At 42.2% G+C, this 27,636-nt stretch overlaps 1 protein-coding gene and 1 pseudogene across 1 annotated transcript; both read left to right on the top strand.

Moving 5' to 3' along the window:
- The first annotated feature begins 1,607 nt into the window (after nucleotides 1-1,607).
- On the top strand, nucleotides 1,608-2,193 carry LINC02054 (long intergenic non-protein coding RNA 2054). Its single transcript, XM_023750505.1, is given in 2 exon segments — nucleotides 1,608-1,613; nucleotides 1,804-2,193. Coding segments are annotated over 2 exon segments (396 nt in total).
- A 6,435-nt stretch (nucleotides 2,194-8,628) lies between these two features.
- LOC102440866 lies at nucleotides 8,629-24,963 on the top strand (annotated as a pseudogene).
- Nucleotides 24,964-27,636: the final 2,673 nt, after the last annotated feature.

Raw genomic sequence — 27,636 nt, 5'->3', positions numbered from 1 at the left:
CTGGGCTGAGGGACACCCACCCCCCCCATGCATGAATTCCACTCACTGGGCCTCTAGTGCACTAATATTAATACTAGCAACACTAATTAGTACAGTAATATTAACACTAACAAACACTTATAGACACCTACTGTATATCAGGTGCTCTTCTAAGTCCTTAACATAAAATTAACTCATTTAATCTTTACAACAGTCCTATGAGGTAGGTACTATAATCACCCCATTTTATAGATCAGTGATGGCGAACCTTCTGAGCTCGGCGTGTCAGCATTTTGAAAAACCCTAACTTAACTCTGGTGCCGTGTCACATATAGAAATTTTTTGATATTTGCAACCATAGTAAAACAAAGACTTATATTTTTGATATTTATTTTATATATTTAAATGCCATTTAACAAAGAAAAATCAACCAAAAAAATGAGTTCGCGTGTCACCTCTGACACGCGTGTCACAGGTTCGCCATCACTGTTATAGATGAGGAAACTGAGGTACGGAGAGACAAAACATTATCTTCTTCATTACTGTGCTCTTTTTATTTATCAGAAGTATGACTGCTGACAGCAACTCTGTAATGCATGAATAGGTCAGTTTTACACGTTAGGTACAGTTAGAACACAGAGAGAGATAATAAGGACATGGAAGGAGAGTTTGCCTCAGTCTCTGATTTTGGAGGGAAGGAGGGAAGGATGCATGTGGTCACAGAGATGGATGAGAACTTAGGGGAGTGGTGTAGAGAAGGCAACAGGAATTTCAGTCAGCACAAGCCAATGGCTTCAATTTCTTTGGCAAAATAGAGAAGGAAAACACAGGTAACAATAAAAAAAGAATATTTTAATTTCAAGTCATTTCCATAACTACTTTAAACATTTTGTTGTATTTACTTCCAGAATTTGCTCTAAGCATACATATACTGGCATAAATACGTAACAAGGAAGTCAGCCCTCCTTCTAATGGAGAGAATAAGAGTCAACATAAACCCAACAGAATCCAAAATCCAAACCCTGTAATTTTGGAGCGACCAACAGTGTTGAGGAGATAGCTGTCTGACCTCTCTTCCTTGTCTTGAGCAATCTGCCTCCAGGTCTTTCGTTAGGAGTCCTGTAGCCTCTTCTGGCGTGCAGAGGTCTGAGGCGCCGAGACCTGGCTGCCCCGCCAACGTATTGAAAGATCATCTCATCAGGGGTGCATCTCTGCAGACCGTATCCTTGGAGAAATGTTTCAGTCCTAAGCATGAATTTATCTCAATCCTCGTGGCAGACTAACCTATTATGAGCCGATTGTGTGTAAAAACAAAACCCAAACAATATTTATATGTGTGTTTGTGTTAAGGTAGATTGTCCTAGATTACGGTAAACAAGAGCGTGCGTGCGCCTGTGTTCGCGCCGGTTTCTCTTCTTCACTGAGGAAGTGCCCAAAACACATTCTGGCCTCAGGGATGTAGCCCCATCAGAAACTGGGGGTAGGATGGGGCAAGGCTTCCTCACCAAAGGGAGCATTCATCAGAGTGAGCCCAGTTGTCTGGGACTAATGCTGTGGGGAATGATAACTCTGTATTTGAAGGGTGTAGAAGACCAGCCGACAGATCCCCGAGAAAGGATGTGGGAGAGATGGAGGTGAGGTGTTCGGACCTTAGGAAGTGGAAGGGGCTGGGCCCTGTCCTGACTTTACACCTTTGGTTCAGCCTGAGGATAAGAAGGAACTTAATTGAAGGGTGTGATCCCAGGACCCACAGGATCCTGCTCTCCACATTCTTCCCTTGATAATCTTTCCGTATAATTAAGTGTGCTATGTCGTGCTCTTCAGTGGCCTCTCTTTGTGGAAGGACCATGGCTTATTAACTAACTTCCTGTGTTGGAAACACCCACCAGACTGGACTTCATTGAAGAGCAAACTAAGCTCATTTTGGGAGCTGGCCACTGCCGTGTTCGCCCCCTCCCGTAAGGACCCTAAGTCAGTTCTTCCATATCTCCCCTCTCAACACCTTTGTGTGGTGTTCCTGCACCACCAGCTGAAGCCCTGGCATGCCTTGTTCCCAAGCACACAAAATTCATGGAGAAAAAGAGGCCAAACACTCTGAGAAAACATCGAGGCAAAGGCATGGCTGGGATCCCAGCACAGACTCCCCGTCCTCCTGCAGTTACAGTCTTCTTGGCTGAGCTGAGCCCTTTCCTCAGTGTTTGGCTTGGATGTTAGACTAGGTGAGTCAGCCCTCCTGGCATCCTCCTTCCAGTCGAAAGTCTCACTGAGATGGGGTCGCTGCCAGATCAGTAGAATTATTTATTGGTCTCTCCCACAACCCGAGTCCTACCAGTCCTCTCTCTGAAACTAGGTCCCAGAAGATGTCCTGTGGGGGTGTGGGCAGGAGCAAGCCTCAGGAGCCGTCTTACATCAGCTCTCTAGTGGCCTGGAGCCTCTTGCTGTGACTTGGGGCCTGAGCCCTAAACGAAGGAAGCACTTCCCTCTGTGTCTCCAAATGCTTTCCTTGGGTACAAGGCCAGGGCGCACACACCTCCCAGATGTCGCGGGACACACCCGGTTGGAATTCCAGCTCCATCACTGACTGGCTGGGTGACCTTGGCCTTACCTCTTTGAGCTCCCAGAGGTATGTTTTCCTCATCTTTAAAATGAGCAATCATGCTATCTGTACTTATGACCATAAAAATGGTCAATGCATGTAAGTATAACAGGGCCTTAAAACTAAAATTCCCACCAGACACCAATATGTATCATAGATGCGAAAATCCAAATGGAGGTACCAAGTCACCTATGGAAATGTCCAAATTTGTCCCAAGACTTTTCAAACCCCTTTGTCCACTTTGAGACTCTGTAAAAGGAAAAGCAGAGGAGACAGGAGGAGGATTTTGTGAGGGCAAATTTGCTTGAAGAAAGCTGTGCTGTGAGTCCCATCTTGGGGACAAGTGAGTTCCTGTTCCCCTACCTCCAGCCTCCTGAGGTCCTGTGTCTGGGGGACAGGGCTTCTCCGAGAGCAGCCTGTGTGACCCCCTCCAGCTGGGCGTTTTGGCCTGGGCTCTGGTCCCACCTGGGAAATTTGGAAAGTGAGAGGAGGGCCCACAAGCTGCTTTGGTTGGGCTGCTGCCACTATGCTGGGACCAGCCTGCACTTGCAGAGTTTTTTTTTTTTTTTTTGGGGGGGGGTAGGGGGGATAAGAAGCATGCGCGTTTCCTCTGGACAGATGTGGGCCTCACAGTAGAGAGGTCCTGCAGGGACTCCATGTCTTCGTTCCTCTGTGGGGCTCCCCAATAGCTAAAGGCTGGAGCTGAATGCCCAGGGGCTGAGGATGGGGTCTCAGGTGACCACCCCAAATGAGGTTGGACTTGAGATCCATCCACAGGTTAGAGAGGACTTTGGGAGAAAGAGCCTGAGTGGGGAACCCTTGGAGAGGGCATTAAAGCACTTGGCGAGAAAGAGGCAGAATTTAACATCTGCCTGGCAAGAAAGCCTGAAGTCAACTTAACAGCTGTTGCTGCCCCTTTCCGGACTGCTCCCACAGAGCAGCAGTCGTCGTAGCCATGGTAACTGGCTGGGGAGGCCGAGTGGAAAAAGAGAGAAGAAGCCAGCCCCTCTACACTGTCCCCACTGTGGGCTTCCAGCTGGGCAGGTGGGGGGAAGAGTGGGATTTATGGTAAAAAGTTCAGACTGTTGATGAATACCTGGCATCAGCATTCTAATTTCTGAACGGAGACTGGGTTTGCAACCAAAGTGACCACAGACACTATTCTAAGAATGAGCAGAAAATTCTCAGGCCGGCTGGAGTTGTCATCCAGGCTGGGGAGGTTTCCTTCCTGGAATACTGTTGGTGCAAGGAAATAGCACGCCAGCTACTTCGGGCTCTGAGCATAGCCGTTAGCAGCTGGGACACACAGAAATCTCTCTCCCCGCTCACCTGATCCTCTCTGGCTTACAGTCTGCTCCTGCCCTGACATACTTTTCTCCAGCTCATATGTTATGCTTGAAGCATGTTGTCTGTCCCAATGTCCAGGCCAAGTTATCTTGGCAAAAGCCATTTCTTGGCACGGATGATCTTGAGCCTAAACTCCCTAGAAGACAGATGACTCCGTGACAGACAGTCTTCCTCAGGAAGAGAAGAGCATGAAGTGTTTTCCCTATTTCTCAGATGGGGATAGGAAGTTGGAGCAGGCGAACTAACCGCTGCCATTTAGCCGTCATAAGGCCCCATCGGCAGATTTAAGCTCCCTGCCACACTGGTTGCTCCTCTGTAGAAGACGTTCATGATAATAATGTGTATCTCACAGGATGAGATGAAATCTTGGATTAGGTTGAACCCTAAGACATAGCCAACAAACATTCAATCGTTGCCCTAACCGGTTTGGCTCAGTGGATAGAGCGTCAGCCTGCAGACTTAAGGGTCCCAGGTTTGATTCCGGTCAAGGGCATGTACCTTGGTTGCGGGCACATCCCCAGTAGGGAGTGTGCAGGAGGCAGCTGATTGATGTTTCTAACTCTCTATCCCTCTCTCTTCCTCTCTGTGAAAAATCAATAAAATATATTAAAAAAATAAAAATCATCATCCTCCCTTTAAAAAAAACCACACAAACAACATTCAATCGTTTTTTACTCCACAAAAATGCCAAGTTCGGATGGTTCATCCTCATTTGTAAACAATGCTTGGTGAACTCTAAACTGTTAGATATTGTTTAACAGTAACAACAAACGTCTTCCACCCATGCTTCCTAATGAGTCTCCAGAATTCTGTTTGCAGGAATGCCCCAAGGTCCCTGGTGATTTGTGAAGCAGTCACAACTGACAGATTGAGATGGTGAATGCGTCTCAGTTCCTTGCCAGTTTCTCCCAGGACCCAGAGAGCGCCCCCCACCCCACCTGCCCCCTTTCTGGTCTCATTGCAAAAGCTAGCACAAACAACCAGCCCCACCCCCCAAACCCTAAACCCCTCAGACAATCATATTCTGAAGTTTCACTGCACTGTGTCTAAATGGGCATTTGCTATATTCATCCAGTTGAGCACTCAATGTATCCTCTCAATTTTGAGGCCATCCATTCTTTAAAAAATATATCTTCCATCAGATTGTTAAATCTGACAATATAAAAAAAAAATTAAAAACTGCCCTGGCCAGTGTGGCTCAGTTGGTTGGAGCGTCGTCCCCAACACCGATAGGTTGCAGGTTTAATTCCCTGCCGGGGCACATACCCAGGCTGCAGGTTAGTTCCTGGGTCGGGAGGCAACTTCTCTCTCTCTCTCTCTCTCTCTCTCTCTCTCTCTCTCTCTCTCTCTTTCTCTCTCTCTCTCCCTCTATCTCTCTCTCCCTTCATCTCTCTAAAAATCAATAAACATATCCTCCAATGAGGATTAAAAAAAATAAAAAGCTTTTGTATGAAAAAAAGACGCTATAAATACAATTGAGAAAGAATTCAGGGGGTGGGCGAAATGGATGAAGGGGGTCAAAAGGTATCACTTCCAGTTATAAAATAACTAAGTCATGAGGATATAATATACAGTATGGTGACCTTAGTTAATAATACTTTTTTGTATATTTGAAAGTTGCTAAGAGAGTAGATCTTAAGAGTTCCCAATACAAGAAAAAACAATTTGTAACTATGTGTGGTGATGGATGTTAACTAGACTTATTGCCATATATTGGATCACTATGCTATACACCTGAAACTAATATAATGTCATATGTAAATTTCATAGCACTTAAAATAAAAAGGATTCAGAGAGACAATTTACAGAAAAGGAATGCCAAGTGGCCAATAGACTAAAGGATGGTCAAACTTACTAGACATAAGGACCATGCAACTAAAAATTGTAATGAGGGACAATTTTGCACCCATCAGACTGGCAAAATTAAAAAGTCTGAAAATATCACATCTTGGTGTGGTTGAGGGAAAGTGGAGACAGGCATATACTGCTTGTTGGAATGTAAACGGAAGAGCAGTTTCACAGAACCTAGTAAAATTGGAAATGTGCATATCCTATCTTCCTGCAATTCTACTTCTGGATACACACTTGGATAAACCGTCACCCGTGTGCATAGGGCTCATATTAGTACATTGTTTCATGATGGTAAAAAGTCCATTTATAAATAAAAGTATAATCTAAAATGTGGCATAGTTGATAATACAATGAAATATTTTACAGTAGTCCCGAGAAATTAACTGGTACTCTCTCCATAAATGCAGAGAGAGATAAAACTTACACTGCTAGTAAAAAGAGTGAGTTGCAGAGCCCTATGTTCGGTATATTATTACTTAAGTAAGATTTAAAGCCATATGCAAAAGCATCATCTGTATTATGCAATACACATTATTGGCCTAGAAAGATACATACAAATTCATGACGGTGGTTGCTGCCCTAAGGAAAAAGGTGAGGAAGGGAGATTGGGGTCAGAAAGACCATCAGCTTTATTTGTAGTTTTATTTCTTTAAAAATATTACTAAAGGCACATCTGGTAAAACATTATAAATTGTCACTACTGATTTGTGGAAACACAGTATTATATTATTTTCTGTTCTATTTTGTAGTTTTAGCATTTCTTTAAGAATTTCCTCTCTTTTATTCTCTTCTTCTGGAACACCTATTAGAGAAAAATTGGAACTTCAGAATTTATTTTCCACATTTCTAGCTCTCTCCCTTTTTCTTAAAACGTTTGTAAATATTTAATTTATTTTTTATTAATTTTATTTTATTTTATTTTATTTTTTTAAAATATATTTTATTGATTTTTTACAGAGAGGAAGAGAGAGGGATAGAGAGTTAGAAACATCGATGAGAGAGAAACATCGACCAGCTGCCTCCTGCACATCCCCTACTGGGGATGTGCCCGCAACCAACGCACATGCCCCTTGACCGGAATCGAACCCGGGACCTTTCAGTCCGCAGGCCGACGCTCTATCCACTGAGCCAAACCGGTTTCGGCTATTTTTTATTAATTTTAAAAATAAGTATAGTTGACATACAATATTATATTGGTTTCAGGTGTACAACATAGTAATTTTTATGTACCTTGTAATGTGACTAACACAATCAATCTGGTAAACTGTTACATACAAAGTTATCACCATATTATTGACTATAGTCCCTGCGCTGCAGATCACACCCCCATGCTTTATTTATTAACTAACTGGAAGTTTATACCTCTTAGACCCATTCACCTGTTCACCCATCCCCCGACACCCTTCCTTTGCTGGCAACCATCAGTTTATTCTCTGTAACTAATGAGAACTTGTTTTGTTTGTTCGTTTGTTTTGTTTTTCTAGATTCTATATATGAGTGAAGTCATATGGTGTTTGTCTTTCTGTCTGACTCATTTTATTTAGCATAATACCCTCTAGGTCCATTCACTTAGTTGCAAACAGCAAGATTTCATTCTTTTTAATGGTTTAGTAATATTCCAGTATTTACATCCCAGTCCACCCCACACACACATTACATCTTTTTTTAAAAATATATATTTTATTGATTTTTTACAGAGAGGAAGGGAGAGGAATAGAGAGTTAGAAACATCGACAAGAGAGAGACATCGATCAGCTGCCTCCTGCACACCTCCCACTGGGGATGTGCCCGCAACCAAGGTACATGCCCTTGACCGGAATCGAACCTGGGACCCTTCAGTCCGCAGGCCGACGCTCTATCCACTGAGCCAAACCGGTTAGGGCAACACACATTACATCTTTATCTGTTGATGGACACTTAGATTACTTCCATATCATAGCTATTGTAAATAGTGCTGCAATAAACACAGTGTTAGGGTTGCGGAAGGAGGAACACATGAGGCCAAAGTGGTAAGGGATTATAAATTTATTAGGTCATCTCGATACCAGATGGGCTGAACCCCAAAATGGTGCCAGCAACCAAAGACAGGCAGTCAGAGCTTTTTAAAGGACTCTAGGTGGGCTTTTTCTGGGCGGAGAATTCTCTGTGTGGGTCGGATTCTGGGAAACTCCAGAGGGGAGAGATAATGGTCCTAGCAAGTGGAATGTGGTCTAAGCAAGTGGAATGTCCATTGTGAAGTGGGCCTGAAGGTCAGTTCTGGGGGGTGGGGTGGGTGGTATCAATTCAATTATTTGATCAGACCTAAATATAGGAGTGCATATGACTTTTTAAAATATTGTTTCCTTTTTCTTCAGATAAATGCCCCACGTAGAATTGCTGGGTTGAATGGCAGTTCTATTTTAAACTGTTTTTCATGGTGGCTGCACCAGTTACACTCTCATCAACAGTGCACAAGGGTTCTCTTTTCTTTACATCCTCACCAACACTTGTTTGTTGGGGTTTTGCCTGCATTTTAACACTTGCCTGCAGTGAAATACTGCATTGTCATTGAACAAGTTTATCGCAAGGTTTCTTACTTCTTTGTCATAGTGATATTTCTCAATCAATATTCACAGTACAATTCCCTGAGACGTTAACAACATCAGGTTTAGCGGTAAAGTGACTCACACTCATGCATTCTCTCCTTTGTTTGTCACCTGAGAGATGCATGACTCATTATGCAGGTATCAGCATGAAAAGGTTGTTGGGTCCAGAACTGAAGTTTTGTTCAACAACTGAGACATTTTTCAATGAACAACTTGGTCGAGAATTGAATTGTTCCAGATGGGAGACATTTGAGAACCAAGGTTTGACTGCACAGGTCTTTTACCTCCTTGGTTAAATTTATTCCTAGGTATTTTATTCTTTTTGATGTCACTGTAAATGTGTTTGTTTTCATAACTTCTTTTTCTGATAGCTCATTATTAGTGTATAAAAATGCAACAGATATCTGAATATTGATTTTGTATCCTGTAATTTGACTGCATTTATTTATTTGTCCTAATAGTTTTTGGTAGAGTCTTTAGAATTTTTTACATATAGTACAGTGATGGCAAACCTTTTGAGCTCGGCGTGTCAGCATTTTGAAAAACCCTAACTTAACTCTGGTGCTGTGTCACATATAGAAATTTTTTGATATTTGCAACCATAGTAAAACAAAGACTTATATTTTTGATATTTATTTTATATATTTAAATGCCATTTAACAAAGAAAAATCAACCAAAAAAATGAGTTCGCGTGTCAGAGGTGTCACAGGTTCGCCATCACTGATATAGTATGTCATCTTGTCTGATTGCTATGCAATTTGAATGCCTTTTATTATTATTTTTTCTTGTCCAATTGCTATGACTAGGACTTCCAATACTATGATAAACAAAAGTGGTGACAGTGGGTATCCTTGTCTTGTTCTTAATCTTAGAGGGAAAGCTTTCAGCTTCTCACCGTTGAGTCTGATGTTAGCTATGGGTGTATCAAATATAACCTTTATTATATTGAGGTATAATACTAAAAAAAACCTGCCACTTTTATCATAAATGAGTGTTGAATTCTGTCAAATGCTTTTTCTGCATCTATTTAGATTATTATATTGAATCTATTGATTTTTATCCGTGGCTTTGTTAATGTGGTGTATCACATTGATTGGTTTGTGGCTATTGAATCATCCTTGCAACCCTGGAATAAATTCCATTTGGTCATGGTGTATGATCATTTTAATGTATTGTTGAAATTGATATGCTAATGTTTTGTTGAGATTTTTTGCATCTATGTTCATCAAGAATATTGGCCTATAATTTTTTGTGGGGTTTTGCTATCAGGTAATGCTAGCGTCATAGAATGAATTTGGAAGTGTTTCTTTCTCTTAAATTTTTGAATAGTCTGAGAAGGATTGGTATCAATTCTTCCTTAAATGTTTGGTAGAATTCACCTGTGAAGCCATCTGGTCCTGCACTTTTGTTTGTTGGGAGTTTTTAATTTTATTTTATTATTACTGATTCAATTTCATTACTACTATTAAGTCTGTTCAGATTTTCTATTTCTTCTGGTTCAGTCTTGAAGGTTGTTCATTTCTAGGAATGTACCTATTCTTGGTTGTCCAATTTATTGGAATATAATTGTTCATAGTATTCTTTTATGATCCTTTATATTTCTGTGGTGTCAGTTGCAATCCCTCCTCTTTCATTTCTGATTTTATTTATTTGGGCTCTCTCTCTTTTATCTTGATGAGTCTGGCTAAAGGTTTATCAATTTTGTTTATTATTTTAAAGAACAAGTTGTTAGTTTCATTGATCTTTTCTATTGTTTTTTTTGTCTCTATTTTATTTATTTCTACCCTGATTATTATTTCCTTCCTTCTACTAACTTTGGGTTTTGTTTATTCTTCTTTTTCTACTTCCTTTTGGTGTAAAGTAGATTGTTTATTTGGGATTTTTCTTGTTTCTTGAGACCTGTATTGCTAAGAACTTCCTCTTTTGAACTGCTTTTGCTGCATCCCATAAATTTTGGAGAGTTGTGTTTTCATTTTAATTTGTCTCAAGATAGTTTTTGATTTCCTCTTTGCCCGATTGGTTGTTTAGTAGTATGTTGCTTAGTCTCCACATGTTTGTGTTTTTTCCAGTTTTCTTCTTATAATTGATTTCTAGTTTCATACAGTGTGGTTGAAAAAGATACTTGATATGATTTAAGTCTTCCTGAATTTATTGAGACTTGTTTTGTGGCCTAACATGTGGTCCACTCTGGAGAATGTGCCATGTGTACTTGACAAGAATATGTATTCTATAGCTTTTGAAAATATTCTGTAAATATCTATTAATTTCATGTGGTCTAATGTATTAAGGCCAATATTTCCTCATTAATTTTTTGGTCTGGATGATCTATTCATTGGTATAAGTGGGATATTAAATTGACCTAATATGTCAACTTCTCCCTTTATATCTGTTAACATTTGCTTAATATATTTTCGTGCTCATTTTTATGAATGTTATATTCCCTTCTTGGATTGACCCTTTTATTATTATGTAATGACTTTCTGTGTCTCTTTTTACAGTCTTTGTTTTATTTCTTTTTTAAGTCTTTGTTTTAAAGTCTATTTTTTCTGCCTGGCCATGGTGTGGCTCACTGATTGAGCATTGACCCATGAACCAAGAGGTCACTGGTTCTATTCCTGGTCAGGGTACATGTGAAGATTGGGAGCTTGATCCCCTGTAGAGGGTGTGCAGGAGGTAGCTGATTGATGTTTCTCTCTCACTGATGTTTCTATCTCTCTCTCCTTCTCCCTTCCTCTCTTTCTTAAAAAAAAAAAATCAATAAAAACATAATTTTAAAGTCAATTTTGCTTGATATGAGTATTGCTATCCAGCTTTCTTTTATTGTTTTGTTTCTATTTGCATGAAATATCTTTTCCCATCCCTTCACTTTCAGTCTATGTGTGTCTTTTGATGTAAAGTGAGTCTCTTGAGGTCAACATATAGATGTCTTTTTAAAAAATCCACTCTAGCTCTAGCCGGTTTGGTTCAGTGGATAGAGCATCGGCCTGCAGACTGAAGGGTCCCAGGTTCAATTCTGGTCAAAGGCACATGCCTGGGTTGTGGGCTCAATCCCCAGTAGGGGGCGTGAAGGAGGAAGCTGATTGATGAGTCTCTCTCATCATTGATGTCTCTCTCCCTCCCTTTCCCTTCCTCTCTGAAATCAATAAAATATATATTTAAAAAAGCCACTCAGCTACCCATGTTTTTTGATTAGAGCATTTAGTCCAGTGATGGCGAACCTTTTGAGCTTGGCGTGTCAGCATTTTGAAAAACCCTAACTTAACTCTGGTGCTGTGTCACATATAGAAATTTTTTGATATTTGCAACCATAGTAAAACAAAGATTTATATTTTTGATATTTATTTTATATATTTAAATGCCATTTAACAAAGAAAAATAAACCAAAAAAATGGGTTCGAGTGTCACCTCTGACACGCGTGATATAGGTTCACCATCACTGTTAGTCCATTTACATTTAAAGTAGTTATTGATAGGCATGTATGTATTGCCATTTTGTGAATGTTTTCTGATTGTTTTTGTAGTTCTCTGTGTCTTTCTTCTTCTCTTGGTCTCTTTCCTTGTAGTTTGCTGTTTTTCTTTAGTGTTATGTTTATGTTCTTTTCTCTTTACTTTTAAATATATATATATTCTATTGATTTTTTACAGAGAGGAAGGGAGAGGGATAGAGAATTAGAAACATCGATGAGAGAGAAACATCAAACCTGAATTGAACCTGGGACCCTTGAGTCCGTAGGCCGACGCTCTATCCACTGAGCCAAACCGGTTAGGGCCCTCTCTTTATTTTTTGTGTATCTTTTGTAGATTTTTAGTTTGTGGTTACCATGAGGTTTATGTATATTGACCTCCATATATAGCCATCTATTTTAAGTTAATAGGCATTTAAGTTTGAATGTATATTTAAAATGCTCTATTTTTACTCCCTCTCCACAACTTTGTTTTGATGTAATATTTTATTTATTTTTTTTAAAAAATTTATTGTTAAAAGTATTACATATGTCCCCCTTTTTCCCTCATTGACCTCTTCTAGCCCGCCCCAGTCCCCCACCCCAGGCCTTCACCACCCTATGGGTTATGCATATATGTATACAAGTTTTTGGGTTGATCTCTTCCCACCCACCCACCCACCCACCCACCCTCATCTTCCCTCTGAGATTCCACAGTCTGTACCATGCTTCTATGTCTCTGGTTGATATAATATTTTAGATCTTTTTGTTTTGTGTATCTCCTAACTACTTATTGTATTTATGTTTGATTTTGCTGCTTTTATCTTTTAACTTTTCTATTAGCTTTTTCAGTGACTTATCCATTGCCTTTATTATATTTTTGCCTTTAACAGAGGAGGTGTTTTTCTTTCATATATTTTAACATTTCTGGCTATGGCCTGTTTTTTCCACTTAAAGAAGACCCTTCAACATTTAAAAAAATTTTTTGGAAAATTTAATTTTATTTATTATTATTTTTTAATTTAAATTCTTATGGTTGAAAGTATTACATATATCTCCTTTTCCCTCCATCACATTCCCCCCAGAACATGCCCTCACCCCCCCCATACTGTCTGTGTCCATTGGTTATGCTTATATGCATGCATGCAAGTCCTTTGGTTGATCTTTCCTTCCCCCTCCCCGGCTCCCCCCCCCTTCCCTCTGAGGTTTGACAATCTGTCCCATGCTTCTATGTCTCTGGTTGATGTAATATTTTAGATATTTTTATTTTGTGTATCCCCTAACTACTTATTGTATTTATGTTTGCTTCTGCTGCTTTTATCTTTTAACTTTTATATTATCTTTTTCAGTGGCTTATCCACTGTCTTTACTATATTTTTGCCTTTAACATATGAGGTTTTTTCTTTGGTGTATTTTTAAATTTCTGGCTATAGCCTTTTTTTTTCCACTTAAAGAAGACCTTCAGCTTTTCTTGTAATGCTAGGTTAGTAGTGATGAACTCCTTCAGTTTTTGTTTGCCTGGGAAATTATTTCTCCAATTCTGAATAATAACCTTGCCAGACAGAGTACTTTAGATTGTATGTTCCTTTCTTTCAGCACTTTAAATATATTTTGTCACTCTCTTCTGGCCAGTAAAGTTTCTGCTGAGAAATTAGCTGTTAGCTTTATGATAGTTACCTTGCATGTGATAAGGTGTTTTTCTCTTACTGCCTTCAAGATTCTCTCTTTATCTTTAACACTTGTTATTTGAATTACAATATGTCTTGCTGTGGTTTTCTTTGGGTTGATCTTTTGGAACTTTCTTTGCTTCCTTGACCTGGATGTTTCTTTTCCTTCCACAGGTTAGGAAAGGTTTCAGCTATTATTTCTTCAAATACATTTTTTGTACCTTTCCCTCTGTCTTCTTTTTCTGGGATTCACATAATGCAAATGTTAATGCACTTGATGTTGTCCCAGAGGTTCCTTAAAGTATCCTCATTTTTTTAAGTTCTTTTTTTTTCTTTTTGCTATTCTGATTAGGTGATTCAAACTTTTCCGTCTTCCAGGCTCCTAATCTGTTCTTTTGTATTATTTAATCTGCAGTTGATTTCTTCTAATGTATTTTTAAAATTTTATTTTTGAGGCTATTAGAGATGTTCCCCACTCATCCCAGCTCCCTCACTGCACATTATTTGTGTCCATAGGTTATGCTTATATTCATATAAATTCTTTGGTTAATCTCTTCCTTCTTCTCCCCCCCAGCCACCCCCCCAACTCCGCTCCCCAACCCCTTCCCCCTGAGATCTGTCAGTCTATTACATGTTTCCATGTCTCTGGACCTATTTGTTCATCAGTTTATTTTGTTTATTAGATTCCACACATAAGTGAGATTATGTGGTGCTGTCTCTCTCTGACTGGTTTATTTCACTTAGCATAATAATCTCCAGGTCCATCTATGCTGTTTCAAAAGGTAAGAGATCCTTTGCCGGGGCTGACAAGCAGCCCCTGAACAATGGATGAACAGATTACTCTGACACAATTTCACTGTGGGGGAGAGAGCTAAGGGGCTTGCCTGGTTCAAGGGTCCAAGCAGCCTTGATTGCCTGCCTCATTAGGCTTTTATTGGAATTTTTATCTTTAGATACAATCAGTAGGGTGAGTAATCTTGGGAGGACACATGTATTTACATTGTCCTCTAGGCAAAGGCATCCAGGGATTAAGCATAAGGATTCTAGTAAACACCCAGGGGTCTGCATGTGCACAGACTTGTTTGGAAAGGTCAAGGAATAATTAGGGGCGCTGCCTTTGACACTCCCCTAAGTCTCCCCTAAGTCGGAATTCTGATAAACAGGGCAGGCGGCCTTCCATACACTTTCCTTTTCTTGGAATATCCTCCTTACAACTTTACAACCAAGTCTCTTGTGCTCCCCAACAATCTTTTTTTTATAGCTACATAGTATTCCATTGTGTAAATGTACCACAGCTTTTTATTTTTTATTTATTTTTTTATCCACTTATCTACTGATGGGCACTTGGGCTGTTTCCAGACCTTACCTGGTATAAATAATACTACTATGAACATACGGGTGCATATATTCTTTCTGATTGGTGTTTCAAGATTCTTAGGATATATTCCCAGAAGTGGGATTGCTGAGGCAAAAGGCAGTTCCATTCTTAATTTTTTGAGGAATATCCATACTGTTTTTCATAGTGACTGCACCAATCTGCATCCCCACCAGCAGTGTACTAGGGTTCCCTTTTCCCCACATCCTCACCAGCACTTGTCATTTGTTGATTTGTTGATGGTAGCATTCTGGCAGGTGTGAGGTGATACCTCATTGTAGTTTTAATTTGCATCTCTCTGATGATTAGTGACATTGAGCATTTTTTCATATGTCTATTGGGCACCTGTATATCCTCTTTGGAGAAGTGTCTATTGAAGTTTGTTGACCATTTTTATTTATTTATTTATTTTTTATTTTTTAAATATATTTTATTGAATTTCCATAGAGAAGAAGGGAGAGGGACAGAGAGTTAGAAACATCGATGAGAGAGATCGATCAGCTGCCTCCTGCACGCCCCCCAGTAGGGATGTGCCGGCAACCAAGGCACATGCCCTTGACCGGAATCGAACCTGGGACCCTTCAGTCCGCAGGCCGACGCTCTATCCACTGAGCCAAACCGGTTCGGCTGTTGACCATTTTTAAATTGGATTCTTTGTCTTCCTTTTGTTGAGTTGTATGAGTTCTTTATATATTTTGGAAATTAACTCATAAGAAGTATCACTGGCAAATACGTTCTCCCATACAGGGGGTTCCCTTTTCATTTTGTGGATGGTTTCTATTGTTGTGCAGAAACTTTTTAGTTTGATGTAGTCCCCTTTGTTTAATTTTTCCTGTGTTTCTCTTGCCCTAGGAGATGGATTGGCAAATATTCTGCTATGTGAGATGTCTGAGATTTGACTGCTATGTTTTCTTCTAGGATTTTTGTGGTTTTACGACTTACATTTAAGTCTTTTATCAATTTTGAGTTTCTTCTTGTGTATGGTTTAACTTGGTGGTCTAGTTTCATTTTTTGCATGTACCTGTCCAATTTTCCCAACAGCATTTATTGAAGAGACTGTCTTTACTCCATTGTATGCTCTTGCCTCCTTTGTCAAATATTAATTGATCATATAGGCATAGGTTGATTTCTGGGGTCTCTGTTCTATTCCATTAATCTATATGCTTCTAGTATATATATATATTTTTTTAAATTTTTATTTTTCGCTAAAAGTATTACAAAGGGTATTACATAAGTGTCCTTTTTTCCCCCCCGCCCTTGACAAGGCTTCTAGTATATTTTTCATTTCAGTTATTCCTCAGCTTTGATTGGTTCTTTATTATATTTTCTAACTCTTTGTTGAAGTTCTCACTGAATTCCTCTATTGTTTCCCCAAGTTTGGCAAGCTTCCTATGAATGCTACTTTGAATATCAGACAAATTATTTATTTCCATTTCATTAGTTTTTTTTCTGATTTATTTATTTACTAATTATTGTTACTTCTTTTGGAAAATATTCCTCTGTCTTCTCATTTTATTTGACTTTTTGTGTTTGTTTTCATAAATTAGATGAAACAGTTATCTCTCTTAAAAATATATATATTTTTATTGGTTTCAGAGAGGAAGGGAAAGGGAGAGAAAGAAACATCAAAGATGAGAGAGAATCATTGATCAGCTACCTCCTGCACTCCCCACAATGGGGATCGAGCCAGCAATCCAGGCACGTGCCCCGACTGGGAATCGAACCGTGACCTCCTGATTCATAGGTCCATGTTCAACCTCTGAGCCAGGCCAGCCAGGCTATCTATCTCTCTTGATCTTGAAGAAGTGGTTTTATGTAGGAATGACCTCTGTGTGGACTGTGTGTGTTGGGTGTTTTTGGCAGGCTGGCTGGAACCAAAGCTGGCAAGTGTGGCACATGGGACACCCAGGAGGCCAGCCAGCCAGGGCTACAGTAAGTGCTGGCTAAGGTGTAATTTTGGGGTCTTCCTAGGCTGCCATCTTGGACCCACTTTCCACATTTCTTAAAAACATTAATTCATATTTTCCTTTTCTTGTGTTACATTTCAGAAGAATCCCCCCAGTTCAGTTTTACAGCTCAATAATTCTTATAAACTGTATTTTTTTTTGTTATAGCTCATCTGCTTAATTTCTTATTTTCAGGAGTTCTCATTGGCCCTTTTCATCACAGACTGCCTATTCTTGGATGCCAGACTCTCACTTATTCCTCTGAGGACTTGGGTTATGTTTAGGTCTTCTCTGATCAAACTTTGCCTGTGTACATTCTTTTTTAATGTCTGCTCTACTTCTTTCATGGTGCTGGCCTTCCTCAAAAGTTTGCTGATTGCTGACAGTGTTCATTGTTGTAGCTGAGAGACTTGCCTCATTAGACTCTCTAGCATCTGTTCGTGCTACTTGCTTGGAGGAGTGGAATGGGAGTGAGAGTGGGGCAGGGGAAGGGTGGGCAGTTGGAAGTAGGGTAGGGCAGAGGCTGGTCTTGCGGGTGTGGGAGCTCCAGTTTCTAGTATGCATGGTACTCTGCCTTGTCTGAAGCAAGCACCGAGCCAAGCCCACATCTGCTGTGTTGCCTGGAGGGACTGTCCCAGGTATCTCTAACTGGCTGGGTGCTTGTGTTTATGTGACAGGGCTGATTTATAGAGACCAAATGCTGCTCCTTTTGGTGGTTCTCCTTTGAGTTCCCTTGGTCCTGTCCAGCTCTCAGGGCACTCCTTCTCTGGACATGGGGCTCTCCCACTGGACTGTTTTCTTTCTCTAGTCCAGTCCCATCATTATTTAATCGGCATTCCATCTCTAGGAATTCTCCACAGTTGCTGATCTATCAAGGGGACCCCTTCATAATTTTGAAGTGCAGATTTAAAAAAATCTTTTATTTGTTAGAAATGTATCTTTAAAAAAAGAGTGTTGTTCTTTTTAAAAATATGTTTTTATTGATTTTTTTAAGAACGAGAGGAAGAGAGAGAGAGAGAGAGAGAGAGAGAGAGAGATGGATGGATGTGAGAGAGAAACATTGATCAGTTGCTTCCTGCATGGACCCTGACCAGGGATGGAACCTGCAACCTGGGTATGTGCCCTGACTGGGAATCAAACCTCCACTTTTCTGTGCCTAGGACAATGCTCAACCAACTGAGCCATACAGGCCACCATCTGTGAATCTCAAGCTTGAAGCGAGAGGTTAGGGTTAACCATGTAGATTTAGGAGTCATAAGAATAAAAGAAAACTCGAAGCATGGGAGGATAAAAGATATTCAGAGGGAGCTTGTGCACAGAGAGAAGAAAAGCCAGCCAAGGATAGAATTAGGAAATTACCTACACTTAAGAGGTGGGGATAAAATGAGGAACCGATGGAAAAGAGTGGCTAGAGAGGTAGCGGGAGACTTGGAGAAGGGCAGAGGAGAGAAGAAGGAGAAAGAGTGTGAGAGGTGATGGACTAGCCCTAAAACAAGGTCATGAAAACAACACTGAGGCTGCTGGTGGCTTTTGGGAGCTGCCTCACTGGAGGGATGGGGCCAAAGCCAAACGGAGGTGAGTTCAGGGCCGGGTGCTGAGAAGGAAGCTGAGGCAGACAGTGCGCACCTTTCCATCACAGCAGTGGGAGAAGTGAAGCTTGCAGAAGGCAAAACACCACCAGGAGGGGATTCTGCTAGACTCTGGGGAGAAAATCCCCTCCATTGACTGGAGGCTTCCTGATACCTACATGCAAGGAATTTTCTCCTTTTATGGGAAGCAGATGGAATTAACAGACTTGATTATTGTTTCTATTTATAATGTATACAGCAAGAGGTATATTGTAAATACTTGTAATTCCATGTTAGAAATCCATCTTTGTTTTAAAGCCACCTTTGTTTGCTTTTTAGTTTTCTCTTTATGACTGAGGGACATTTTCCCACTTTGTCATTGAATAATTCAAGAAATGTACAATTAGCCCTAACTGGTTTGGCTCAGTGGATAGAGCATCAGCCTATAGACTAAAGGGTCCCATGTTCAATTCCGGTCAAGAGCACATACCTCAGTTGCAGGCTTGATCCCTGCCCCTGGTTGGGGCGCATATGGGAGGCAACCAATCGATGTATCTCTTTCACATCGATCTTTCTCTTTCTCTATCTCTCCCTCTCCTTTACACTCTAAACATCAATGGAAAAATATCCTCAGGTGAGGATTAACACACACAGAAATAAAAAAAATAAAAAAAGAAATGTACAATGAGGTGTCATGATTTTTGTTCTCGGGAAAGTAATAAAACATGTAGTAACAGCTTCTGCCCTTGGAATAAGTATAGGGCTGCTGCTCAGAGGCCATGCTCTCCAGAAAAGACTCCTCTCTGTTTATTCTGTTGCCAGGAGAGCCACCTCAGCTCTGAGAGCCATAACTGCCTAGACTGGCACAGAAATTGGACCTTTGACATAAGGCCAAATCAGTGGGATTAATATCTGGGTACTGCTTGGCACCATAAGAGGAAATACAGGGTGTATTAACTTTGTAATTGGATTCTGATTAGTTGTGTCCTGATATTTTCATCTCATTGCTATGGAAGAATGACATAACTGCCCAGTCCAGCGAGGAGAGTCCTGCCTAATTTAGGAAGATTATGAAATTAAAGGAGAGACAGACAAGGCAGCAAAAGGGGAAATAAAGCAAGGCCCTAAATACAGGGTCCCAAGAGAAAAAGGGGGAGAGGTACAGTGGACATTTGCTTTTTTTTCTAAACAGCTTTATTGAGATATTTATTTATACCTTTATTAGAAGGCATAGTTGATATTCAATAAACTTTGTAGTTAAAGTGTAGAATTTGATAAGTTTTGGCACCGTCAATACCATCAACATTATCAAGATAACGAATGTATCCATTAGTCCCAAAAGTTTCCCTGTGCCCCTCTGTAAGTCTTCCCTCCCTTACTCTCTGTGCCTAGACAATCATGGGTCTGCTTCCCAGAACTATAGAGAAGCTTGGATTTTCTAAAATTTTGTATACATGAAATCATACAATATATACTCTTTTTCTATCTGACTTATTTAATTAACATTATTATTTTGAATTTTATTCATGCTGTTGTATGTGTTAATAGTTCATGTCTTTTCATTGCAGAATAGTACTCTATCTTATGGGTATACCACATTTTGTTTATCTTTTCATCTCTTGAAAGGCATTTGGGTTATTTCCAGTTTTTAGCTATCTATACTAATAAAAGCCTAGGTGGCCCTCGCACCCTCACGTCACAACAAGATGGCCGCCCTCACGTCATCACAAGATGGCTGCCATAAGATGGCCACCCCCACGTTGTCACAAGATGGCCATCCCACGTCATCACAAGATGGCCACCCCATGTCATCACAAGATGGCTGCCACAAGATGGCTGGCAGGGGAGGGCAGTTGGGGTGATCAGGCCGGTAGGGGAGCAGTTAGGTGGTGATCAAGCAGGCAGGCAGACGAATGTTTAGGAGCCAGCAGTCCCTGATTGTGAGTGGGATGTCCAACTACATGCCCCCCACTGGGCATGGAGCCTGCAACCTGGACATGTGCTCTGACTGGGAATCGAACCATGGCCTCCTGTTTCATAGGTTGACGCTCAACCTCTGAGCCATGCCGGCCGGGCAAAGAGCAACATCTTAAAAGAAATATGTTTTTATTGATTTTAGAGAGAGAGGAAGAAAGAGGGAGAGAGAAAGAAAAAAACACTGGGGATTGAACCTGCAACCTGGGCATATACCCTGACTGGAAATTGAACCGGACACCTTTCAGTGCATAAGGCGACACTCAACCAATTGAACAATATCTGCCAGGGCATGAAGGGGAAGATGTTCCTTATAAAGCTCTCTGGTGACTCGACTGGTAGGACTGGGTGTGGGTATGAGTGGTCATAGATCCAGAATGATGCTGTCCTATAGAGATGCAAGAAGGAGAAAGCCAGTTAGGGCAGAGATGCTGCAGGAGAGAGAGGGAACAGCTGCCGCCTATAACTTCTGCCGTTCTGCCTTCGAGAGGATGGCCTGGGCCTTTGGGGCTTCCTAAGACAATGGCATCTCTCTCATAGGAGCATTAGGGGGTGTCTGGGATTATCTCCATCTCCGGGAAAGGGGTGCTGTCAACTCTGTCTCCAGGGACAGAGAGTTCTGCTGCTGATGTCTCCTCTCTCAATACAGTGGATCGAGAGCCCAGGGTCATCCCAGACAGGCAACACCCAGGCAGCCAGCCCAGGGAGCAGGGCACCTGGGTTTCTCTGAAGGCCTTTTCCCACATAGAAGAGAAATCATGGCTTCTGGTACTTTCTCTCAAAACTCTGACCCTCATGGGGCAATGTTTATGAGGGAGAGTTAAGAGAAGAAAAAGCGAGATTCAATGTATAAATACTATATGAGTTTAGCAAGATTATCCTATTGTGGTAGTATTGTGGGAAATTTGTTTTCTCGCTACTTTTCCATATGTTCCAGGTTTTCTGCAAAATGATGTTTTACATAAAATATGTTTATTTAAGTACAGTTGACATACAATACTGTGTACAGTTTCAGATGTACAACATTTATATACCTTACAATGTGATTTCACAAGTCTAGTAACCAACTGTCACAGTACATGGTTATCACAATAGTGCTGACTATTCCCCTTCATCTTTTTCACCCCTCCCCCTTCCACTTCCTCCCCTCTAGCAACCATCAGTTTGATTTGTTCCTATGGGTCTGTTTTTGTTTTGTTTTTTGATTCCACATACAAGTGAAATCATATGGTATTTGTCATGTCCATTGATAGATGGATATATATATTTAAAATGAACTATTACTCAGCAATAAAAAAGAATGAAATATTACCATTTGTGACAACATGGATGGACCTAGAAGGTATTATGCTAAGTGAAATAAGTCAGAAAGAGAAAGTATGCTTATTTTTTACAAGTTTCATGTGAAAAGTTGCAACTGATAATAAAAATGTTGATGGATACTTAAAAGAACAGAAGGAAAAAAAATTCCCAAAATTCACTATGCTTATTTCTAGGCAAAATTACCCCTCCCATTAGTCTCCCTCTCCCCCTTGCCCTGTTATTCTTCTTCATGCTATTTGTGATGACCAGGAATATTTTATGCTAATTGGATTGTCTCTTCTCTGCTTCACCATCAGCATGTAAATAGCACAAGAACAAAGGCTCTGCCAGTTGGGTTACTCTCTGCAGCCCAGAGCAGACCAGGCTGAGAAGGACTGAGCTCAGTAAGTGTTAAGGAAGGAATGGTCAACTTATGAGCAATATTAATTTTCTTCTTCATACGTTTCTGAGTTTTCAGCTGTTTTCCAATGAATTTTATTACTTTTGTGATCATAAAAATGAATAAATATTATTTTTTTCCTCCATGGAAATGGCACAATGAAATGACATCTCAATTATAATATTTAAGAGTGAACTTCTTTTATAATGAAGTGGACATTCTTTTAAGTCTCAAAGATACACGAGAATCCACTGGTATGAGTCATATGTCTGTGTGGTCAGATCCCGCTGAGCTGGGTGAGAGCACACATGTGTAGAGAAAACCACAGGTTGTTCACAGGGCTATTAAAGGTATAGTACACAGGACTGACCTGTGTGAACTCACCTCCCAGAAGGCTAGCTGGAAGCCTGTGCTCTGTGTGTCTCTCCCGCATCTGTTTACCTTCTTGTCTTTGGTCAGTAGGTCTAGAGATGTGCTCACCAACAGGGTTCTGGAAAGTCTGCCTGAATTAGATCTCAGGGCTGGGCCTATCCCCTGGGAAGATAAGCTGGGGCTGGTCTGGTTCCAGCTGTTGAAGAATGAGGAATCTTTTGTCTTCCAACATCTGGAGTCTGCCATCCTAGGATGAGTCTGCCAGACCCTTCCCATTTCCCGTTCCTTCCCTTGCTCACCTTTTATAACTTAACCACTTGCCCTTCAGCCCCCGAGGGCCTGTTTTCTATGCTCAGGAACACGGCTTCTTTAGGTGATGCTCAGTGAGATCTTCAAACTACAGTTCAACTTGTCTGCCCTATTGGAAAACCTCTCGATGCTTCTTGAAGCTTTCCAATCCCGGATAACAGCATTTCTGATCACATCATCCATTGTGGGATTGCAGCAGCTTCACTAGCGGGGATCATAAAAATGGGGTCAATTTGGGATCCTTTCTCCATATCTATGACAGGCCTCACCTGCCTTCTCTCTGCCTCTCCACACTTCCAAATGTTGTGCGGATTCATCTCATAGAACGAGTTCGTGCCTGTAGAAGGGGTAGCTTCCCAATTGTACCAAGGGATACATATTTCTATAGGGGTGCTCTAGCTGGACTTCATCTGTGTAATGTGTCAGCTAACATCCTAATTTTATGTGCACCTTCCCTCCTCATTCTGGAAGAAGTTTGAAGGCTTCCTGAAAATTTCTGTGAACTCCAGGAGGCTGACCATTTCAGGTTCCCTCTCAGCTGCAAGTCTCTTGCTCTTCAACATCGCTGAGATCAGTTGCATCCCACATCTCATGGTGACTCTGTCTTCTTCCCCCACCAACCAGATACAGGTCTTTTCTTTGTTTTCCCCAGAATCAATCCCAGCAAGACAAAGGATTTTAGTGTTAGTCATTAGCTATCCCTGTTCACTACGAGTGTTAAGAACTAAAACATTAGCAGCAACCTGCATCTACCTCTGTGTTCCCACCATATTCCATGTTTCTTCAGCTGCCTGGTTGCTGGAAATGGCCCTTGGATTTCTTCCCTCCCCAGGCTTGGGTCTTTGCTAGGAGCCTTGGTCCCCCTGTCCCTGCAGGTGAAAGTAGACAGAACCGACCGGGCTTAAATTTTTTTTAATTTTTGATCATTTTTCATTGTTTTTCAATTACAGTTGACAGAGGGCCCAGGGTGTATGTGGGGGAGGAGGTTTGGCCTGTGGGGTCTCTTCTCATCTGTGATTCTCATGGTGCCCAGGCCCCTCGAGGAGTGAGGCAGTGAGATGGCGGACGGCTGCACAGAGCAGGAGAAGGCGGTTGCGGTTCTGGTGGAAAACTTCTACAAATATGCGTCTAAGTACAGCCTGGGCAAGAACAAGATCAGCAAGAGCAGCTTCCAAAAGATGCTTCAGCAAGAGCTCAACCACATGCTGACGGACACGGGGAATCGAAAGGCTGCTGACAAGCTCATCCGGGACTTGGACACCAGCCACGATGGATGCATCAGCTTTGACAAGTACTGGACCTTGATAGGAGGCATCACCAGCCCCATCGCCAGCCTCATCCATGAGCAGGAGCAGCAGAGCAGCAGCTAAAGTACTCCCACCGTCCCCTCATGGCACTGCCCCAAGGACCAGCCCCTCATGCTCTTCTCAGCCTCCTGCCCACCCAGGCTCTGCCCTCACTTCTCCCTCCAGACTTTCTGTTCATCATTGCTGAACAGGGGGAGGGGGTGACATCAGGGCCTCTTTATGAGCATCTCACTCTGGGGGGTGCCTACCTCAGGGTTTCAGTCCCTGGAGCCAGCAGGCCCTGGGCGTCCAGGCCCTCAGTACTGTTTGGGGAACCCAAGAGTTTCCTAAGCCCATCTACCCTTCCAACATCTCCCCCACATACACCCTGGGCCCTCTGTCAACTGTAACTGAAAAACAATGAAAAATGGTCAAAAATTAAAAAAAAATTTAAGCTCGGTCGGTTCTATCTACTTCTACCTGCAGGGACAGGGTAACCAAGGCTCCTAGCGAACACCCAAGCCTGGGGAGAGAAGAAATCCAAGGGCCGTTTCCAGCAACCAGGCAGCTGAAGAAGCATGGAATATGGTGGGAACACAGAGGTAGATGCAGGTTGCTGCTAATGTTTTAGTTCTTAACACTCGTAGAGAACAGGGATAGCTAATGACTAACACTAAAATCCTTTGTCTTGCTGGGATTGATTCTGGGGAAAACAAAGAAAAGATGTTCCTGCCTAATTCTGAGAGTCTCTTGGCCTCTGGAGGTCAGCTCACTGCTCTAGGTCTTCCTGCTCCTGGCATAAGCAGCAGAGAAATCTCCCCTTCCCCTCAGCCCCTCGGCTGGAAAAAGACTTTCAGGGACTGCCCTCCAGCTGCCTCTGGGTCTGGGAAGAGATAAGCAGGGTTGAGCCCTCTCCCTCCTCCTCAGCCCCTGAAGCATGGCAATAAAGGCTGGATTTGAAATTTGTGTCCTTGTAACCATTATTTGAACTCTGTTTCTGGTTGTTTGCTTGCCTCATTTAATTTAGTTTGTTTTCTGGAGATTTCTCCTGTTCTTTCATTTGGGACCTGTTTTTTTTTTTTTTTTGTCTCTGTATTTTGGCTGCTTCTTTATGTTTGTTTCTATGTATTAGGTAGAGCTGCTATGTCTCCTAGACTTGGTAGAGTGGCCTTGTGTAGTAGGTGTCCTGTAGGGCCCAGGGGTGCAACCTCCCCCGTCATGCAAGCTGGGTGCTCCAGGAACCTTGATTGCTGTAGGCATCACTGGGAGGGATTGACTCCCAGGCTGATCCGTTGGGAGGACCAATTGCATCAGTTGGGAGGACCAACTGCAACTACTGTGGAGGAGACACTGTGCAGGAGTCCACCCTACAGAGCAGGACTTGCTTTAGTTGCCCCTTGAGTGGGTCGCTTGTGGGGGTCGTAGGGTTGTAATCTGAGTGCACTGACTATGGGGCCTCCAGGGAGGTGCAAGGTTAGCCACCACCTGTGTCATGCCCGGGGGCACCTAGCATGAATTACAAAATGGTGTGCAGATGGCTGCTACTTGCAGTGGGCTTTAAGGTGCCTAGGCGAGGCCAAGCTGAGAACCAAGGCCGCTGCCATGAGTGCCGGGCCTGGGGTCACTTAATAAGAGGTATGAGGTACTACAGTACACAGAGGCCAAATGCTGCTTGTTTGAGAGACTTTAGGAAAGTCTAAAGCATGAGGCAAAACAGGCCATTTATATGGAAAAGCCACTGGAAATAGGTTGGGTGGGCCTGAAATTTGGGTGGGGAGGGGTCTCAGGGAATCACAGGTGGGAACTGTGTGAGCCAGGTTGATGGAGACTCACATATGGCACCTGCTTGCTGGCTCTGTGGAAGGGTTTTCAGTAAAAGAATGATGGCCTCTGCCAACACTTTGGTCTGGCAGAAAGCTGCTCCTCCAACTCTCACCCTGACGCTAGACAATTCAGTTCCTCTTCATATGTCCCCAGTTCCTTTCAAGCTGCTGCCCCAGCACTTGAGCTCAGAGGGAGTGAGTCCATGCATGGGCCCTTTAAGAGGAACTGCTTGGGCCTCCAGCAGCTCTCCATCTCACTTAGTCACAATCCCCCCTGGTTTTTACAGCTAGAAGTTGTGGGGACTTCTCTTCTGGCTCTGGACCCTGGGCTGGGAGGCCTGGGGTGGGGCCTCTGCAACTGAGAACTCCCTCCTGGTTTTTATCCGCCACACCAGCCTGTTCCATGTCTCCACCCCTCCTACAAGTCTCCATGTGGCTTCTTCTTTAATTCCGTAGCTGTGGGACTTCCATTCAGCCATATTTTAGGTAGTTCTGAATGATGATTGTTCTGTAGTTTAGTTGTAATTTTGATGTAGTTGTGGGAGGATTCGAGTACCACATTTCCCTATGCCACCATCTTGACCGGAAGTCCTTAAATGTTTAGATTGAGGTGTAATTGACATATAACATTATGTCAGGTATACAATGTAACGATTCAGGTATACAATGTAACGATTTGAAATTTGTATATATTGTGAAATGATAGTTTGGTTAACATCTGTCACTATTCACAGTTACAATTTTTTTTTTTCCTGTGATGAGGACTTTTAGAATTGAGTCTCTTAGCAACTTTCAAATATGCTACACAGCGTTATTAACTACTAGAGGCCTGCTGCATGAAATTCGTGCACTGAGAGGTGGGTCCCTCAGCCCAGCCTGCCCCCTCTCACATACTGGGAGCCCCCAGGGGATGTCCTACTGACAGCTTAGGCCCACTCCCTGCTCCCCTTGGGGAGCAGACCTAAGCCACAGTCTGGCCTCCCTTTGTGGGAGGTGACCAGGCTGATCAGGGGAAGGCACCAACCCCATCGCCCTGCTGCTGCAGCCACTGCCAGTCATCGCAGCCACCAAGGTGTTTTCATGAACATGGACTCCAGTCCCTACACCATGAAAAAATGACAACTTTCTTTAGGCATTTTCAAGATGTGTCTTTCATAGGATATGACATTTCTTTCTTTATTATTTTTTTTATCCTCACCTGAGGATATGTTTCCATTGATTTTTAGAGAATGTGGAAGAGAAAGGGAAAGACAGAGAGAAATATCAAAGTGAGAGGAACACTTTGATTGGTTGCCTCCTGCATGAGCCCTGACCTGGGCCCCAGCCAGGGAGGAGCCTGCAACCTAGGTACATGCCCTTGGTCAGAATTGAACCCAGACCCTGTGGTCAGCAGGCCGAGGCATTATCCACTGAGCCAAACTGGCTAGGGCAGGATATGACATTTCTTAGCCCTCCAGCAGCAGACCTTCGTTTTTTCCTCCAGGAGTGTGGTGGAAAAACCCTAGATCACCTTTTTGGATTCTTATTACCCAAGTTACTAAGAATATTACCAGTGGCATACAGGGAGCTTAGCCAATGAGCGGTCAGAAAAGGTGTTTCCTCTGTAGTTCACACCGATCACCGGCTAGGCCCCTGCCCAGGCCTAAAGCCTTGGGGGCCTGGGCAGGAGCCCTCCAGCTCCCTCCCATTGCTGGCTCTGCCCCTGCCCAGGCCTAAAACCTCTGGCCCAGGCTTTAGGCTTGGGCAGGGGCCCCCTCAGTTCCAATCGCAGGTTCGGTCCTGCCCAGGAGCCCCCTGGCTCAGGCCCTTCCT

This window comes from Myotis lucifugus, unplaced genomic scaffold, assembly GCF_000147115.1.
Source record: "Myotis lucifugus unplaced genomic scaffold, Myoluc2.0 scaffold_14, whole genome shotgun sequence".
Lineage (NCBI taxonomy): Eukaryota > Metazoa > Chordata > Mammalia > Chiroptera > Vespertilionidae > Myotis > Myotis lucifugus.
This window is presented reverse-complemented; position numbering and strand designations above follow the sequence as displayed.